The following is a 20,321-nucleotide window of genomic DNA, read 5'->3' as shown; positions in this document are numbered from 1 at the left end:
TCTGAACCGGGTTTCTCCAAATTTGACGTATTAGCTTCTAGACTGAGTTCGGTCTTGTGTACGAAAATTCATGCCATTTGGGCTGATATTGGCCATTTGATGCACAATTAACACGAAATCGGATGAAGATATATATGGGAGCTATAGCTACATCTGAACCGATTTTTACTAAAATTGGTGTACTTGCTTCTAAGCTGGTTTCGGTCGGATTTGCCAAAATTAATGCTATTACGGCCATTTGGTGGTCAATCACCCGAAATCGGATGAAGATATATAGGGAGCTATATCCAAATATGAACCGATTTCGATAAAATTTAAAACAGCTATTCCTGTGCTCCATCTAATACCTGGTACCAAATATCACGGTTGTGGAGTGAATATTACGAATGTAAGGGACTAAAACACTAAATCGGATGAAACATATATATGGTTGCAATATCTATATCTGAACCGATTTTCATTAAATTTGATATACTTGCTTCTAGGCTAAAATTGGTCCGATGTACTAAAATTCAGTCCATTTGGACTTATATCGGCCATTTGGTGCACAATTAACCCGAAATCGGATGAAGATATATATGGGAGCTATATCCAAATCTGAACCGATTTCGATAAAATTTAAAACAGCTATTTCTGTGCTCCATCTAATACCTGGTATCAAATATCACGGTTGTGGAGTGCATAGTAGGAATGTGAGGGACTTAAAGATTAAATCGGATGAAAGATATATGTGGGAGCTATAGCTATATCTGAACCGATTTTCTCCAAATTTGATATACTTGCTTCTAGGCCGAACTCGGTTGGGTGTGCCAAAATTCAGGTAATTTGGACTGATAGTGGACATTTGGTGCACATTTAACCCGAAATCGGATGAATATATATGGGAGCTATAGCTGTTTCTGAACCGATTTTCTCCAAATTTGTTGTATTTGCTTTAAGGCTAATCTCGGTCACATGTGCCAAAATTCGGACCATTTGGGCTGATATTGGCCATTTGGTGGTCAATTAACCCGAAATCGGATGAAGATATATATGGGAGCTATATCCAAATCTGAACCGATTTCGATAAAATTTAAAACAGCTATTTCTGTGCTCTATCTAATACCTGGTACCAAATATCACGGTTGTGGAGTGCATAGTAGGAATGTGAGGGACTTAAAGATCAAATCGGATGAAAGATATATATGGGAGCTATAGCTATATCTGAACCGATTTTCTCCAAATTTGATATACTTGCTTCTAGGCCGAACTCGGTTGGGTGTGCCAAAATTCAGGTAATTTGGACTGATAGTGGATATTTGGTGCACATTTAACCCGAAATCGGATGAAGATATATATGGGAGCTATATCTAAATTTGATCCGATTCTCACCAATTTCAATAGGGTTCGTCCTTGGGCCAAAAAAATATTGTTTGGAAAATTTCATCTCAATCGGATAATAAATGCAACCTGCATTTTGTTCACAAGAATACATGGACAGACGGACTGACATGCATAAATCGACTCAGAAAGTGATTCTATGAAGGTTCTCAAAAGTAACTATGGGTCTATCTCGTTTCCTTCTCCATGTTACAAACAAATGCACAAAAACATAATACCCTTACCACTATGTGGTGTAGGGTATAAAAATTAAAATAATATAAAAATTATGGCGTTATCAGATACAGCTCAGATATTCCTCTCTAAAATTGTATCGTGCTCGTTCCAGATTCGGATATAGCTCCCACATATATCTTCGATTTTAAGTATGTTGCCCAAATGGAGCCCTCAGCTTTATAGCTACAGAAAGTATATATAATTTTCCATAGCCTAATGTTTCTTTTTGGATGAAATCCATTTTAAAATATTTGGATACTCTGTTACTATACTTGTCTGTCTAGTGCTGTATACTCTCAGGCTAAGGTAACAGTCTGAGGGTTAAATACTGAGTATAAATATTTTGGAAATCATGTATTTGAAATAATCCATAATAGCTGAATAAAGGCCAATACAACCAAACAACACCACTAATTGATGCAAATTTTGGTTTACTTTCAAATGACATACGTTATTATTTTCAAAGTTCCAAATTGGTAAAACAGAAACATGGCATGCAAAAACTTACATATCAATATATGTATGTGTGTATACATGTGTGTATTAATTTATGTATGTTTGTCTGTCTGTTTGTATGTTTTTGTATGTATTGTTTGTAATTTCATTTGATGTGTAACACAATGTTAATTAATTATCGAATTATTGGAACACCCCATATGACCACTGCCAGACAGGCCAATAATCAAACCGGCAGTCCGGTTACGAAAAAAGATCCCAAAGTAAAACATGAAATTAATTTCTCTTTCACATCAGTGGTTCAAATCAAAATCGATGATGAAATGTAAACCTTTTTTTTTTGCTGTCAAATCTTTCACTGCACACAGACACACACACGTGCACACTTATTTGTGGTATGTGAATGTTGCTGCCATATCATGGGCCAAAACGACCCCATCATGCTCAAAACAAAACCCAAATAAATTCAAATCGAAATGAAAACTTACATAACATTTTGAAAAAAAAAAAAAAAAAACAGACACACTCACATAGCTCACACATAATACAAAGCCAACAAAAAGAAAATAAGGAGGTTATTTTGAAGATCCAAAAAAAAAAAAAACAAAAATGCAAAATATTATCTCTGTTGTTTTTTTTTTCATTTCGGCTAGTCATGGCAATACAAACTAAAAAACCAAAAAAACAAAAACTCATAACCCTTCAACATTACGCATGCATCCCTCCATCCATCCCATCCTCTGTGTCTCCAAAAACTAAGATGCTATGAAATTTACTTTGCCGTAAAAAATGACTGATGAAACGTTTATTTTGTTTATTCGTCTGGTTTTTTTGTTTGTCGCTGAAGATATTTTGTAAGAGTTTTACGCCTTAGCAGTCGGTTGGGTGCTCACATACCCCCACATACATTCAAACATCACATTATCATCTTTGGGGCCACAGCTACACACAAAAACCCCTCCACAAATATACAAAAGAAACCAAAAATTTACTTCAAAGAAAACAACAAAAATATCATTGTCACCGCAATAATTACGCTTTTAAATTTTGGCAATTACCCTGAATGTCGGCGTGGAATTCACGCATTACCGCTCATGCTTCTGTCGCTGTTGTTGTTGGTGGTGGTGAAGCGAATCCATTTAATCCCTCCACAACTACAACCAAGTAATTTGTCAAATAGGTAGTATACAATTGCTGCCGTTGTGAATCATTCATAATTGTCAATAATAAAAAGTAGCGCACCTTAATTTGCACTGCACTTAAGTTTCGAATGTAAAACTGTTGACATTCGTCCCTCAAACCAAACGCATGAACTGATGATATGCCACTGCCAGGTGATTTCATGATAAGATAGATTTTTGCCTTTTTATGTTTTTTTTTTTTTTTTTTTTGTTTTGAGTAAGTTGTCCTTCACAATTGAAGCCTCACATTTTGGTGAAATTACATTACCAATCCAGTATTATGACAAGGACATGTCTCACCAAATAAAATTAAGCAAGTAAAAAAGTTGCTAAGCTCGGCCGGGTCGAATTTTTAATACCCTTCACCAATTTGAAGGAGCTTGAAAAAAAACATAAAAAAAAAAATTCCTTCGAAAAATACTGCTTAGAGAAAAATCGTTATATGGGAGCTATACAAAGACATGGACCAGCATAGACAATTTTCTGTTATAGGCTGCAGTACCTATAAGGAACTTTAAATACGAAATTTGAAACTATTCCGGTGAAAAATGCCGCTAATTTCATCAAAATACCGAATAAAGGGGATCTATACGAAGAAAAGGCCTAGCAATAGACAATCTTCCGATACAGACTGTAGTACCCTTAAGGAACTTCAGATACGAAATTTGAAACAATTCAGATGAATGATGTCGCTAAAATCATCAAAATACCGAATATCGGGAGGTACCATTATTTGGGGGCTATAGGAAGACGTGGACTTGCTGTAGTACCCATAACAAACTTCGAATACGACATTTGAAAAAATTTCGGTTGAATAAGGTCGCTAAAATCATCAAAATACCGAAAATTGGGAGGTACAGTTATATGGGGGCAATACGAAGACCTGGACCTGCTGGGTTCAATTAAGTTATTTGAGACAAATTTTTCCCCTTGGCAAATTCATAAACAAAAAAATGTTAATTTTGGCTTGGCCGATCATCTTATACCTCCCCACCATATGAAAACTTGACTTATGTTCAAATTGGTACAATTTGGAATAGGGTGAACAGATAATCCTAGAATTCTGAAATTTGATACAATTTTTTTTCCTTGGAAAATTCAAAAAAAAAAAAAAAAAAAAAAAAAAGATGTTAATTTTGGCTTGGCTGATCTTTTTATACCTCCCCACCATATGAAAACTTGACTTATATTCAATTTGGTACAATTTGGTATTGGGCGAACAGATAATCCTAGAATTCTGAAATTTGGTATTGGGGTCGCTGTTCATATGTAGCCTGGACATATTAGGGTGGTTTTTAGAAATGTGTAACATAAATGTACGAAAAGTACTGAATGGTAATATATTTGGTATTGAGTGAAGATAGAAATAATATAGATAGGATAGAGATAAAATTCTGAAATTTGATATTTAGATTACTGATGGTATCTGTGTTTGAGATTTGATGAGATTTGGTTTGGAAATCCGTCCTATATTTGTACGAAAAGTACTACGGGGTACTAAATTTGGTATTGTATAAAGGGATAGGACTGGAATCCTCCAATTTGATATTGAGGTCTCTGGAGGTATCTGGAATTAAGATATGGAGGTGGTTTTGGAAATTCGTATTATGAACGTTTGAAAGGCGCAAAATGCCGCGGTTATGAACCCAAAATAAAAATTTCCATTTCATACAAAAAATATGGCTTGGACTTTTAAAATGCCATTGAATGGGGACAATTGTTATATGATTTTCTTCAAAACCTTACTTAACATCATTTGTTTTTGACGAGGATGAATTATACGTATTGTAATTTGAAAATATCAACTTGCAGTCATTTTTAGGTGGAATACTACCATAACCGTCAAAAAAAAAAAAAAAAAAAAAAAAAAAAAAAAACTAAAATCGGTCACCATAATATTAGGACTTTGATCATGAATGCCTCGAAATGCATTAGACCTGTTTTAATGAATAGCTTTAATACGGAATACCTCGTCATAGAATCAGAGAATTTTTTTATTTTTTTTTTTTACATACAGTAGTATTTTTAAAAATATACATATTTGTTATTTTTATTTTTTCAAACAAATGTATACAAATAATTAGTGTAGACAATAATACATGAATAATTACAAATTCAGCCAAGACTTCCTGAACAAAGAAAAAAAATCAATATGACACAGCAATAAATTCTTCACAATCAATTTTTAATTCTCACCCGAAATTTTGTATTGCAGTTATAAAGAATGACGTAGCTATTACGAAAACAATTCAATAAATGGGGTTTTTTTCCTCGAAGCTAAAACAACAAATATTACATCATATTGCAGAATTTTTTCTTGAATGGAAACGTAATTTCTTGTTAATAAGGTCAATATTTTCGAAATGTATGCGAATTCGAACGAATGTTTTTATATAAATTCAGAACAGAAATTAAGGTTATTATCTTATATATGGGTATATTAAAAATTTGCATTTTTGGGAAGTAAAACAGAACAGATTAAAACGAGTCAATTACTGATAAGTACAATCAAATTAATTTATTATAAAGGGTATTTAGCTATGGATAGGTCTAAAAGACTATGCTATATTAGGTAAATTTCAGTCATAATCTCATATACAATTCAAACAACCTGGTATATTGCTGGTATATACGTTATTGCTCTTGTGGCTGATCGAAATAGTTATTATACCCACAGTCACATGACTAGAGAGGGTGTATACAGGGTAGGATGAAAAAACTGCAACCAACTTCAGACTTCTGTCATTTTTAAGCCACTCGACGCTCATTATATTGGTAACAAGCCTACAAAAGCATTTTTGAGAGAATTTTCCAGAAAAACAGTTATTCGTGATGGAATACAAGCGTGTTTTCCTTATATTTGGCTGGAAAATCACAAGTGGTTATCGTTAGAGCACTCCATCATTTAAATGTGAATAAATGGTTTGTGTCTCGTACCATCGCTCGTTACCGTGATACTGGTAGCGTAGCCCGACGTCAAGGAAGTGGACGGAAAAAAACAGCAATATCAGCAGAAATGGTTCGAAAAGTAAAGAAGCGACTTGATCGAAACCCGCGTCCCAGTGGCCGAAAATATGCTCGTAAGCTGAACATATCGCAATATACCATTCTGCAAATATTGAAAAATGAGCTCGGGGTAGAGCCATTGAAATTCCAAAAAGTGCAAGAACTTACACCGTAACAGAAAGAAAAGAGACTCAAAGAGCTAAAGAGTTGCTTCGCTTGGCCGAAAGTGGTGAACTGCCGAATTTGATTTTCTCCGATGAGAAAACATTTGTTGTCCAGCAGTTTGTAAAAAACAAAATGATCGTGTTTACTTGCCAGAGAGTTCAGAGGCCACCAGAACTCAAGCGCCGGTCATGGTGATGATGTGGGCCGCCATAACTGCCAAAGGTCGCTCTCCGCTCGTATTAACCGACCGTGGAATCAGAATAAATGCCGAATTTTGGTCGCAGACCAACAGGATTCAGCACCATCGCACTCAGCTCGCGCCAACCAAGAATGGTTACAAAATGAGGTTCCTCGTTTCATTTCCAGCGCACAATAGCCACCAAAATCCAATACCAAAATACTATTGTGTCTGGTGTATTTTGGAAAGCAAGATTGGCACTAAAAATACCAAAATGTCGATCAACTCAAGCAAGCGCTTCATCGGGAATGGGCCAAAATACCGTAGAGCAACATTAGGGCAGCGTGTGACAGTTTCATTGGCCGTTTGAAGGCCATAATTCGTGCCAAAGGTGACAATTCGAACAAATCTAAACGTATTCTAAAATTTGATGCAATTTCGAAATTTTTTGCTTTTATTAAAAAAAAATTAAAAAATGTAAAAATTATTGCGTTTGACTTTGTTGCAGTTTTTTTTATCTCACCCTATACATTTGTCGGCTAACCGTTTGATACTTTTTAACTTATTATCCAGTCAATTTAGACCAGGGTCGACCAAAATGTGACAAGGCCAAAATGCATGTGTATGCACATTTTTTTCTGAGAACATTTATATCACCAACAATTTTCGAATTCGGATTAATTTTCGAATTCGAATTAATTTTCGAATTCGAATTAATTTTCGAAAGATATTTAAACATGAACTCTCATTTTAAATGATATTTCTAAATGCAAATGTTCGGTGAAATTTCATTTCGTTTTAATCTTTCTTCTCTTGTGTATTTCATTCTTTCTCCTTCTCTTTTAAATAAAGAAATGAATCCAAACTATTTCGGCTTTGTCTTTTTCGTCGTTCGTAATTAATATTCGTATTAGTTTCGAATGATGTTAATGATTCTAATATGGAAAATAAGTATTGTTTGGTTTAATTAAGAATGTGTGGTAAAATTAAATAAATGCATACACATATTCAATGTGGAAGCTTATATTAATAGAAACTGAGTGAAATCGCGAGTGAGTGAATGTGGCGAAATTTGTATTTTCTTTGAATGAAATCATTTTGTATTTTCTTTATGACACTGTTAGCAATTTTGAATGGTCGCAATATCTTAATGGAAATAGATTTCAGATTTCTGAATGTGTACATGTGTTCATATTTTCAAAAAGTATCTGTAGATTTATTTTATGCATCATCATATATAGAAATAACGAAATGATATGCTTATCCCCTCCAGGTAAATGCTGTGTGGGGACTTTTTTTTCAGATGTATGATTCTCACATAAATTTTGAAACATCAATTCATAATACAAGTTCAATGCCTTAATGTTGTCAGTTAACATATTCTCACACGCACACATACATGTATCTATAACATATGTATATATATATATATTAAAAAGTTTTTTTTTTTCTTTTTTATATCATAAAAATAGTTTTAGTATTAATAATACATAACCTGTGGCAGTTTTTATTGTGATACTATGTAAATGTACGCGGAAAAAGTAAACATTGAGACAACCGGCTCCGGCTTCAGATATTTGAATTTCAAAATCAAGACAACGTGGCCGGGAGACAGACTATTTTTTTTTTTTAATTTCAAAATGGGAATTTCACAAGAAAAAACTTGATATTATTATAAAGGCAGTTGGAAAGATTCCAATAATCGTTGATTTTGAAAAAAAGTATGTATTCATCGAATTTTCAATGGATGTTTTATAAGACCCTTCACTCTTTTGCCAAAATGGAGGAATTAAAAAGAAACATTTATATTTTGAAAAATTGTGTTATACGCATACCAGAATTATAGTATGTTTTTTTTTCAAAATTATTCACTTGACAACATATCATTGTTAAAATATATATACTTAAATCTATTGTACAGGAATGCATACATGAGAACCTGCTTTCTGTGGATCTATATTTGAAAAGATAAATTGCGGGAAATTTCCTTTTTTATACCGTCAGCCATATGGCTAGAGAGGTTATATATATCACATGATACGGTCAAAACGTGCCTAGTTGAAATAACGGTTTTGGACCCTAGGTCACTTTGGACCAAATCCGTTTCTGGACATTTGGAGTGTCTGGCTGGCTGGTGCGCACGATAACTCTCGAAGGGATTATCCGATTTGTTCCGAACTTGGTGCATCGTAATATTTTTGTCAAACTTAGGTCGAGTTCGGAGATCGGCAATATCGGTCGGCCCCTCTTCAGGCGCCTCTCCCACAAAAGGTCGAAATTTTTAAAAAATATATTTTCTGCACAGAAAGATAAATGATAATCCTAATATTTGCAACAATGCTAGGTTAGGTGCAAAAATGGACAATATCGGTCCACTACATCAAGTACCTCCCCAACAAAGGGCCAAAAGTTTGAATAATTACAACTCTTATAAAATGTGATGTAACGTTAACGTGGAATATATCGGTCCACTCCTTCTGGTACCTCCCCCACAAAATGTCGAAATTTTTAAAACGCGAAATAAACATCCGATTCCATTAAGACTTGGCACATCTAAATATTTCTATCAACACAGGATCTGCTATAAAGGCGGTAGCGATTGGAACATTCCTTCTGGTAATTTCCCCACAAAGGGTCCAAGTTTTGAATAACAAAAACGTTTATCAAATCCGAAATAAGCATAAGGTTCTCTTTATATTTCACACATTCCATTATTTCTTCTAACACAAGATCTGTTGTGAAGATGGGATACATCGGTCTACTCCTTCTGGTACATCCCCCACAAAGGGTCAAAATTTTGAATATCCATGGAGTTCATAAACGCGATTTTTACATCCGATTCCATTTAGACCTGGCACATCTCAATATTTTCATCAACACAAGATCTGATATAAAGTAGAGATCGGACTTTTTCTACTGGTACCTCCCCCACATAGGGTTCAAGATTTTGAGAAACCAAACGCTCAAAGTAAGTCAAATAAGCATTCAACTCTATTCAAATTTCACACATACAAACACCTTTATTTAATTAGGTTCGATATGAAATGAACAATATTGACCCATCCCCTTAGAACTAACTCCATAGAGGGTCAAGATTTTGAATAATCGTAAAAAAGTCAAAATATATTTAAATAATTAAACATTGGCTGAGGGTATACGCCTGTCGGCAGAACGAACTGATACTCTTTAACTTGTTTTAAATATCGAAATATATAAACGAATATTGATATAACTGTATAACTATAACTGACTCTCGGTCAATGCCCAGATACAACGGCTGAAACTAGAATCTTGGTAAAGCTGGATTTTTGGAAAATATTACTAAAAGGATACAAAAAATACTGAAATCAAGTTAAAATTGAATTCTTTGTATTGGACAAACGGAATGAACTAGAATTCAGAAATTTGCAAAAAGGAAATTTGAAAATTCGACCTTTAAGACTACGAAAAGTTCTGAAATGGTACTTAAATGGTACCTTTTGGTATTATGTGAACGGATAGCGTTAAATTTGAAATTTGGTATGAGAATCAAGGTTGGTAAGTAAGTTTGATATATGATATATACTATGGCTGCGAACTGTACAAAAAGGTACTAAAATTGCAACAGGTTCGTTTGTGGTGAACGGATGAAGCTGAAATTTAATATTGGGGTCCCTGTTGGTTCTAGGTTTGGTATAAAAATGTGGTTAAATTTGGCATAAAAATAGTACTATATTTGATACAATTTGGTATTCGGTGAAGAAATAGTACTTGAAATCTGAAATTTGGTATTAAGGTCGCTTTTAATGTGTTGCTTGGACATATGGAGGTGGTTTCGGAAATTGTGTACTTAAATTGTATATCTGTGTTTGAGATTTGGCGATGGATTGGAAATCCGTCCTATATTTCTACGAAAAGTAATAAATGGTACTACATTTGGTATTGGGGAAAGGGATAGCACTGGAAACTTCAAATTTGTTATTGAGGTCACTGTTGGTGAAATTCTGAAATTTGATACTGAGATCGCTGTTGGTTTGAAAAGTTTACATATGGAGAAGATGAAATAGTTTTGAACAAAAAAAAAAATTGGATGTAGGTCCATTGTGCAGTGGTTTTAATAATATCCTCCTCGGTAAACTTCAAATGAACGATTTTGAAGACTTTTTGGTGCAAAAGGTAAAACATGAATAATATATAGAAACTTAAAAATCTTAAAATTTAGTACGATCTATGAAGTTTTGATTACATTTGTTTTGTACATTTCGAGTATTAAAAGGTCTTAGCCCGAACTGTTGGAACGAATCTAAATTTTAAGGTGGACTTATCGCTGACGAAGTAGCTGACCCTTGCTTGTGTTTAAATATATTCTTTAATATTATTTATTTTCTATTTTAGGTTATGGTTTCAAAATTGAATAATTGGATGAGCAATGTAAGTATTAAGCCCTTTCTAAGCAAATTTTATCTTTACAAATTTTTTTCTGAATCAAGCTATATCAGCCATTTTGAAACTCGTTCTATCAAATGTGTCCCATGATATAATTAAGAAGGTTTCCTCATTTTCCAGCTCAGAATTTTCTATAATTTTACATCATTCCCGCTTGTGATTTGTGTACACATAATAGATTTATGAATACCGACTTTCGCAATGGGATGTGGTCAAAGGTATAATTTTGAAAAAAAGTAAACGTATGATTTATCCAATATTCGCCATAGTCCCAATTTAATGATACCATCGGATCTTAAGGAAATCGCAGGTTTGGATCTACTTTCAAACCAAATAAGTTGTAGAACATTGACCTAAGATTTAAGGCATTAATCCTATTTCCAAATCGATTTGATTACAATTTTATGTTTTTTTACTATTTTTGTTAATAGAAGATGTCAGAACCAGGTCAGTGGATTCAAGCTATTTTTTTCTCTTTTTGTTTGTTCGTCATTCCGTTTGTAACGTCTCGAAATATACTTTTTAGACCCCACAAGTACATATTCTTGATCAGTATAAAACTCTATGTCGATTTAGTGATTTCCTTCTGTCGTCTATCTGTGGAAATCACTCTAGCTTCCGAACGAATCGAAGTAGGTTGATAAAATTTTACTCAGATGAGTGTTTGTTCTGCAGGAGTTTTGGTATTGAAGCTATTGAGGCTATATAGGTCTATATAGGTCCACGTTTAGATATAGTCCCCATATAACTGTACCTCCCTATATTCAGTATTTTCACGATTTTAATTTAAGTACTACAGCCTGTGACAGAAACTTGTCTATGCAAGTCCAGGTCTTCGTATAGCCCCCTTATATCGGTACCTCTCTATATACCGTATTTTGATAAATTTAGCTACATTATTCACCGGATTTTTTTTCAAGTTTCGTATTTAAATATTGTAATGGCCATGACAAAATTTGGCTTTGCAGGTCCACGTCTTCGTATAGACCCTAATATAAAAACAACTCCCTATATTCGGTCAAACGAAATTTTTAACGGATTTTGCTTTTATTTGAAAATTTCCAAATTCCTTCCAAATGGTGGAGGGTATTTCAAGTTCGGCCCGACCGAGCTTACTGCTTGTTACTTGTTTCCAATTATGTTGGTTATTTTATTATTATTATTATTATTATTATTATTATTATATATTATTATTATTATTATTATTATTATTATTATTATTATTATTATATTATTATTATATTATTATTATTATTATTATTATTATTATTATTATTATTATTATAATTATTATTAGTATTATTATTATTATATATATTTTTATTACTATTTTTTTTAATCTTAAGGGAATTTATATCCAATTTCGTATGTTGAGGTTTTTTGCTGTTAAGTAAATATTTTCAATCTAAAATTCTGATATTTCTTGCAATTTAAGCCAGTCAGTGGCACCCAATATACCCTTTCATTAGCTTCAAAGATTAGTATTAATATTAAAACCAACTTTTTACCAGAGATTTATCTTTTCTCGGTCCTCTCTTTATTTGTGAAATAAAATTGTCTGTAGGCTCGAGGTCTTTTGAAATTTTCATTCTACAAAAAATAACTTTATAATAATTTCCCAAAAAAAAAAAAAATATATGTTTTCTGAATTGTTTTTGCCCATAATTTAAATATCTATTTTAAATTCAAAAGATAAATAAAATTCTTACTTACCATACAAAACAGTTAAGACTTTTAGCTTTTCCAACGGATATGTGACATAGGCATAGATGAAGAAGAAATGGAGGGCGAAAATCATGATGATGTTACCCCATTTCAGTGGTGCATCGAATTGAATGCCGAAAACTTTGTCACCCTTGAAATTTTTGGTGTACTCTTCCAAGTCGACATGATGTTTCTGTTCGATATTTTTCACCTCACCATCGACGGCCGAGACCAACGGTTGGCCATTCTTGGCGGGGAAGCCGTTGGCAGCTGCTGAACTTTTGCCATTGGTGGTAACACGATGTTTCAATTCGGTTTGTTGTTGTTGTTGTTGTGATGGCGAAGACATTGAAGTTTCAATGCTGGTGGTACTGCTGCGATCGGACATTGCTAAGTGACCCATGTTGTTGATGTTGGTTGGGTTTAAATAATGGTGAGGATGATGATGGTGTGTGAATGGTAGTAGATGGCTGTTTTGAAAAATTAACACTTTTTTTTAAAATAAATCTAAGTTAAAAATTATTTTTTTTGTTTTTGGTACAAAATTTTCAAGTCTTTTTACTGTACCAAAATGTAAAGTTACAAAATGCAATAGGGTTTTTACGTTGATGGACTAACATTTGTTTTTAGTGTTTTGGGGTAGGGGAGTTGGATTTGTTTTTTTTTTATTATTTTTTTTTTCAAAAGTAATTATAAAAATAGTTTTATTTAATTTTCTTTATTTTTTTTTTGGTTTATTTTTTTCTTCACTTCTCTTTTCACTTAAGAGTTATATCTCTTTTTTGTTTAAATTTTTCGTTTTTTTTTTTTTTTTTTTTTGGTGAAACAAATTTACTTTTCTTCTTTTTCTTCTCTTCTTCTTTAACTTTGGTACATACACGATTTATATAAGTTGATGAGTTATAAGTAAAAACCAAAACGTTTTGGTTTTTTCGCTTTAAATTTTCAAGTTTAACATCCGCTTAGGGCTTATCTAACGACCGTTACTCCTAGACGTTTCGCTAATAAATGACCAGAGTTGAAGATGTTAAAATTCATTTCTATCGGCCGAGGAAAGCCACAAGATCGGTTTTAATGCCACTGTCATGCCACAGATACAATGACGACGAACGACAGCGACAAGCACGACAACTACAGCCACAAGCACGAAGCCACGACACACACAGTTCACCTACGACCGAAACCACAACGAAAGCTTAGTGGCTGTACGACCCCAAGCTGCTATTCTTTTGTGTGCGAAGAATTTCGACTTCAAAAGTTAGCTGGCGCACCTGTGTGCGTGCGTGTTACCCCATGCATTTGTTAACGCGTTAATGTTCATGCATACAAACATACATATGTATATTACTCATACGTACACGATTGTCTGGGTTAAACCACAACTTCATTTCAACCAAGTCCAGTGTTGCCATTTTCATTTGTAAAAAATGCTAATGAATCGAAAAACACGTTGTTATGTGGTTGCCTTATGGGGGGTTTTCCTAACCATCTCCCCGATTATGATCGGAAACATACCAAGTACGTCATTCATCTTAAAATGACGCATATGGGGTGTAAAGATTTCACAACGAACAGGTCGTTTCATTTGTATTCAATAATATCGCCCAAAGTTCCAAAATAGCGCATCTACACATAATGATGTAGGATAGGTCGGAATCAATAAGTTTCCTTATTTTATTTCGCAAAATAAAAAAAAAATACAAAAAGTTGGACCGAGTCAAACCTGTGATACCCTCCAGTATTTCGAAAGCTGTATTTTACAAAGAATGTCTGTAAGTTTTGACACCAAGTATATATGTTATTCGGAATTTGCTATACAAAATGTAAAAAAATCCGCCAAAGCTAAAATAGTCATAAGAAATTACACCTATTACGAACTCCAAACAGCAAGCTTGAAATAATTATATTGAAAAATGTGATATAAATCATGTCAATGCCGAATCCACCCGATATTCGATACATTTATATTGATGATTTTTCCATAAAGAGAACATGGAATCTCTGTGAACATTAAGATGTTGCCAATACATGCAAATACCGAATATTGAGAGCAATGCCAAAATTTGGGCATATGTGTATATTTTTTTGCAAATATACGTATATATGGAGGCTATATAGAAACCCACTCAATTTCGTTCGGAAGCTTTGATATCATCATCACACCAGATTCTGTGTTGGAAAAAAATTGGGATGTGTAAAATTTAAGAGAATCGAATGTTTGCTTCGCATTTTATAAATGTTATAATTATTCAAAAATTTCGACCAGTTCTGCGAGAAGTACAAGAATGATTGAAGCGCCATATATCATCTCCACCCAGATCTTGTGTCAATAAAAATATTGGAATATGTGAAATTTAATGCGAATTGAATGTTTATTTCATATTTTGAGTATTATGGTTGTTTAAAATGTTGACCTCTGTTGGTGAGATACCAGAAGGAGTAGGCCGATGTATTCCATCTTCACGCCTGATCTTGTGTTGATTAAAAAATTGAGATGTTGCGAGTTTAAAAGGAATCCTATGCACATTTCACCTGTTATTAAGTGCATGGTTATTTTAAATGTTGACCCTTCGTGTGGGTAGAAATATTGAGATCAGGAAAATTTTAAGACAATTGGATTAGGTACCAGAAGGAGGGGACTGATATTTCCCATCTTTGAACTTGATTTAAGTTTGGTAATAATATTACGATGTGCCCAGATTGAACCGAATCGGGCATTTCTAGAGTTGTCGTGGGCTTCAGCCAGACACACCTAGATCGACTGCAAATGTCCCCTAACCACTTTCGATGAGGCACGTTTTGACTGCAACAAATGGCAAAGGATATAAAGAGTTTTTACGTTCGGAAACAGTCGAGAGTCAAAATTGTATATACATATGCACAAAAAATAAAATAATGTTTTTCAACACAAATTGAAGGCGAGGCTGCTTTCCGATTCTCTTATTTAGGGATAATTAAAAAAAAATCTGAACCAATTTCGTCAAATTTTGTCAAGGTTATTTTAGGCATTATCTGATATATTCTATCTAAAATTGTCATGAAGTGTATACTACGGATTTAACATCAACATTCTTCTAGAGGCTGAATCTGAAACGCATGTGAGGGACTTCAAACCCCAAATCGAATGAAACATATACAGGATGAGATGAAAAAAATGCAACAAACTTCAGACTGCTGTAATTTCTAAGCCGCCAGAAAAAAAGTTATTCGTGATGGAATTCAAGCTTAACAGTGTGATTTCTTTAAATTTGGCTGGAAAAGAATAAGTGACTATCGTTAGAGCACTCCAGCATTTTAATGTGAAAAATCTTTTGTGTCTCGTACCATCGCTCCTTACCGTGATACTAGTAGTGGACTATACTAGTGGACAGTAGAAAACAGCAACATCAGCAGAAATGGTTAGAAAAGTAAATGGGCTCGGGGTAAAGCCACTGAAATTCCAAAAAGTGTAAGAACATACACTGCAACAGAAAGAAAATAGATTCAAAAGGGCTACAGAGTTGCTTCGCTTGGTCGAAATTAATGAACAGCCGAATTTGGTTTTCTCCGATGCGAAAACATTCGTTGTCCAGCAGTTTGTAAACAAACAAAATGATAGTGTCTACTTACCAAAGAGGTCAGCTGAAAATGTGCACCTTCGGTTAGTTACCAGAACTCAAGCGCCGGCCATGGTGATGGTGTGGGCCGCCAACAGCCGATGGTGGCTCTCCGCTTGTATTAATCAATTGAAAATATTTTGGAGGGTATATTAAAGTCTTGGGCACGCAAACATTTTGGCTGCAGACCTTGATCAAACCAACAGGACTCAGCACGCGCCTACCAAGAATGGTACAAAATTAGGTTCCTCGCTTCATTTCCAGCGCACAATGGCCACCAAAATCTCCGGATACCAATCCGTTGGTCTATTGTGTCTGAAGTATTTTGGAAAGCAAGGTTGGCACTAAAAAATACCAAAGCGTCGATAATCTCAAGCAAGCACTTCGCTGGAAGCGAACCAAAATGCCGCAGAGCAACATTCGGACAGCGTGTGATGGTTTCATTGGCCGTTTGAAGGCCATAATTCGTGCCAAAGGTGACCAATTCGAACAAATCTAAACTTATTCTAAAAGTTGATGCTATTTCCGACATTTTTTGTTTTCATTCAATAAAATTTAAAAAAAATGTAAAAATTATGGCGTTTGACTTTGTTGCATGTTTTTTATCTCATCCTGTATATGGGAGCTATAGCTATATCTAAACCGATTTTCACCAAAATTTGAAGCACTTGCTTTTATGCTGAATTCCATCGGAAGTGCTAAAATTCTGTCAATGTATGCTGACATTAGCCATTTGGTGCACAAAAAAACTGAAATCAGATAAAGATTTATATGGGAGCTATATCCAAATCTGTTGTAGAGTGCATATTACTCATATGAGGGACGTTAACACCAAATCGGATAAAAACATATATATGGGGGCTATAGCTCTATCCGAACCGATTTTCATCAAATTTGATGTACTTGTTTCTAGGATGAATTCAGTTGGAATTGCCAAAGTACAGGTCATTTGGTTTGATATAAGCCAAAAAACCTGAAATAGGATAAATATGTATATATATGGGAGCTGTATCCACATCTAAACCGATCTTGTCCAAATTTGAAATACTTATGTTTGAGCTCCATATGTTATCTGGCACCAAATATCATTCTTGTGGACTGCATATTACGCATGTGAGGGACTTAATCATCAAAACGGATGCAAAATATATATGGGAGCTATAGCTATATCTAAACTGATTTCCACCAAATTTAATGTACTTGCTTCTAAACTGAATTCGGTCGTATGCGCCAAATTTGAGGCACAATTAACACGAAATCGGTTGAAGATACGTACGTATGGGATTCTCACAAATTTCAATAAGGTCCTTTTTGGAAAATTTCATCTCAATCGGATTATAATTGCGACCTGCATTTACTTCACAAAAATACATCGACAAATGGACGGACACACATGCATAAATCGACTCAGTAAGTGAATATATGAAGATCCTTAAAAGTAACTTCGGCATGTTACAATCAAATGCACAAATACATAAGACCCTGTGCCACATTGTGGTGTCGGGTATAAATACCCCCTATAAATAAGAGGGTATTTATATCCGACAAAGGGAAATATATAAAACAAATATGCCAATAATTCGCAATAATTGGCAACCACGTTTTACACCAACATCATCACTCCAACTATCTTTGGTTGTGTGCGTTAAAACTCCTCGTGGCAGCTTTTGTAGCACACAATACAGACACAAAAAACAAAACTATTGTCACTGAATTGTAAACATTACCACATTCAACATTCGGTATTCAAACGAATTAATTCATTCACCTGTTCGTAATGTTTTGGTGTTGTCGTGTCGGCTAACTATCTGTGGCTTAGTGCCAATATCAAATAGTCGAAAAACTTTCATGCGAATTTGCACGGAGTCGATTTTCTAAGATAACGATTTTGTTTTAGAAATGAAAAGAATTTAAATATTATGATTTTCATAATTTATATTGTGTCGGCCAAAACAATGTTAAGGGACTTTACAAAGCCCTTCAAATATATTGTCCAATCTGAAACATAGAACTCTTACAAGTCAATAGTTTTTTTCTTCTGATGTTCTAATTTGAATAACGGGTTTTGTGGCGACTTTTAAATATATATTTAAATGAAGTATGCACGTTATCGGCTCGTGGCTCGAACACATGTATGCAGGCCTGAAGAATTTGTGAGACAAATTTCCTAATTTATAAAAAAAGAAATATTCTCATAATTTAGCAACCACATTTTTCATTCATGAATTTAAATGAAATAAAAATCGTAATTAATTATTATTTATAATCTATAATAAACGAAAGGCTTAAAACGATACATGTGATCGGTATTATATTTAATTTTGTGGATAATTTTGTATTCAGTTTTAATTCAAGAAGAAATGAATGACAAAATGAAAGAAATTAAATATATGTTAATTGTTCTGCATAAAACATAAATGATGAATTTAGTGCTGTAGTACATAACGTTCATAGTTCATTGTCGGACATAAATTGTCATCATCTTTTTTATATCCACCACCCTACTATGGAGGGTATATTAACTTTGTTCTTTCGTTTCTAGCTTCTAGAAATAATCTCGTTAGATTCTATAATGCATATATATATTACTGATCAGCGTAAAATTCTAAGGCGGTGTAGCCATGTCCGTCTGTTTTTTGGTAATCATGTATTTTATAAAATTTTGACAAAATTTTATTCAAATGTGTGTTTCGTCTGCAGGACTTTTGGTATTGATAATGGGCTATATAGGTCCACGTTTCCCCCATATACCTCCCCCATGTACCTCCCTATATTCTTTATTTTGATGATTTTAGCAACATTATTCACCGCAATTATTCAAAATGAAAGAAAATTGCATATTCAGGTCCAGATCTTGTATAGCCCCATATAACTGTACCTCCCTATATTTGTTATTTGGAGGATTTAAGCGACATTATTCACCAGAAACGTTTCAAATTTCTATTTGAAGTTCCTAATGGGAACATCAGTCTATGAAAGAAAATTCTCTATACAAGTCCAGGTCTTCGTATAACCCTCATGTAACGGTACCACGGGCCGATTTTCGGTAATTTTAAGAAAATTTTTTAAGATCTACATTTGTTATTTTATTTATCTCTTTTTAAATTTCTACGTTTGTTCCATTGTGGAGGGCATTCAAAGTTCGTCCCGGTCGAACTTACGTAAAAAATTCTAAGACGATTTAGCCATGTCCGTCTGCATGTCTGTTGTAATCACGCTATCTTTCGAACAAATAGAGATAGAAGGCTAAAATTTTTCACACGTGTTTATTTTTCCAGTAGGCAGGTTAAGTTCGTAAATAGGCCATGTAGGTCCAACTTATCATGTAGCCCCCATATAACGGTACCCCCCGATATTCGTTATTTTGATGATTTTAGCGACATTATTTACCGCGATTGTTTCAAATTTCGCATGTGAAATTCGTAATGGATACTTCAGCCCATGCCAGAAAATGTCTGTGCAGGTCCACGTCTTTGTATAGCCCCTATATAACGGTACCTCCTATATTCGGTATTTTGATGATTTTAGCTACATTATAAACAGATTTTTCTTCAAGTTTCGCATATAAATATTGTAATAACTTATGACAAAATTTGCCTATGCAGGTCCACGTCGTCGTATAGTCATTCGGTAGTTTTAAGATTTTAACAGAATTTTTAACGGATTTTATTTTTTTGGAAATTGCCAAATTTATTCCAAATGGTGGAGGGTATTAAATGTTCGGCCTGGTCGAACTTACAGCTTTTTTACTTGTTTATTTTATTTATTTCTTTTTAAATTCCTACGTTTGTTCCATTGTTCCATTGTGGAGGGCATTCAAAGTTCGTCCCCGCCGAACTTACAGTTTTTTTACTTGTTTCTGTAGAAGATCGCCCCCCTCAATTTGCCCCTCTTCGATAGTCAATAGCAACATTAATCCCCCTTTGCTATTATGCAGACACAAATTTTAGAAATTACAAAAGAAAAAAAACTCACATCATTTTATTATATTTTCAAACCCTCCACCTTGGAAAG

At 34.0% G+C, this 20,321-nt stretch overlaps 1 protein-coding gene across 2 annotated transcripts in view; it reads right to left on the bottom strand.

Annotated features, from left to right (window-relative positions):
* The window catches only part of LOC131805447 (acyl-CoA Delta-9 desaturase-like), a 29,561-nt gene extending 15,800 nt beyond the window's left edge, over nt 1–13,761 (bottom strand). The window contains exons 1-2 of one of the 2 annotated variants that reach the window (XM_059128616.1): nt 13,590–13,761; nt 12,721–13,200 (exon numbers count right to left, since the gene is read on the bottom strand). In XM_059128616.1, coding sequence (XP_058984599.1) covers nt 12,721–13,114 — 394 coding nt within the window. In that variant the 5' untranslated portion in view covers nt 13,115–13,200; nt 13,590–13,761. The remainder of the gene's footprint in view (nt 1–12,720; nt 13,201–13,589) is intronic. The other variant, XM_059128611.1, reaches the window with a different exon arrangement.
* Between the last annotated feature and the right edge of the window lie 6,560 nt (nt 13,762–20,321).

Source organism: Musca domestica, unplaced genomic scaffold (genome assembly GCF_030504385.1).
Source record: "Musca domestica strain aabys unplaced genomic scaffold, Musca_domestica.polishedcontigs.V.1.1 106, whole genome shotgun sequence".
Lineage (NCBI taxonomy): Eukaryota > Metazoa > Arthropoda > Insecta > Diptera > Muscidae > Musca > Musca domestica.
Note: the sequence above shows the minus strand (reverse complement) of the source record. Positions and strands in the feature narration are given on the sequence as shown.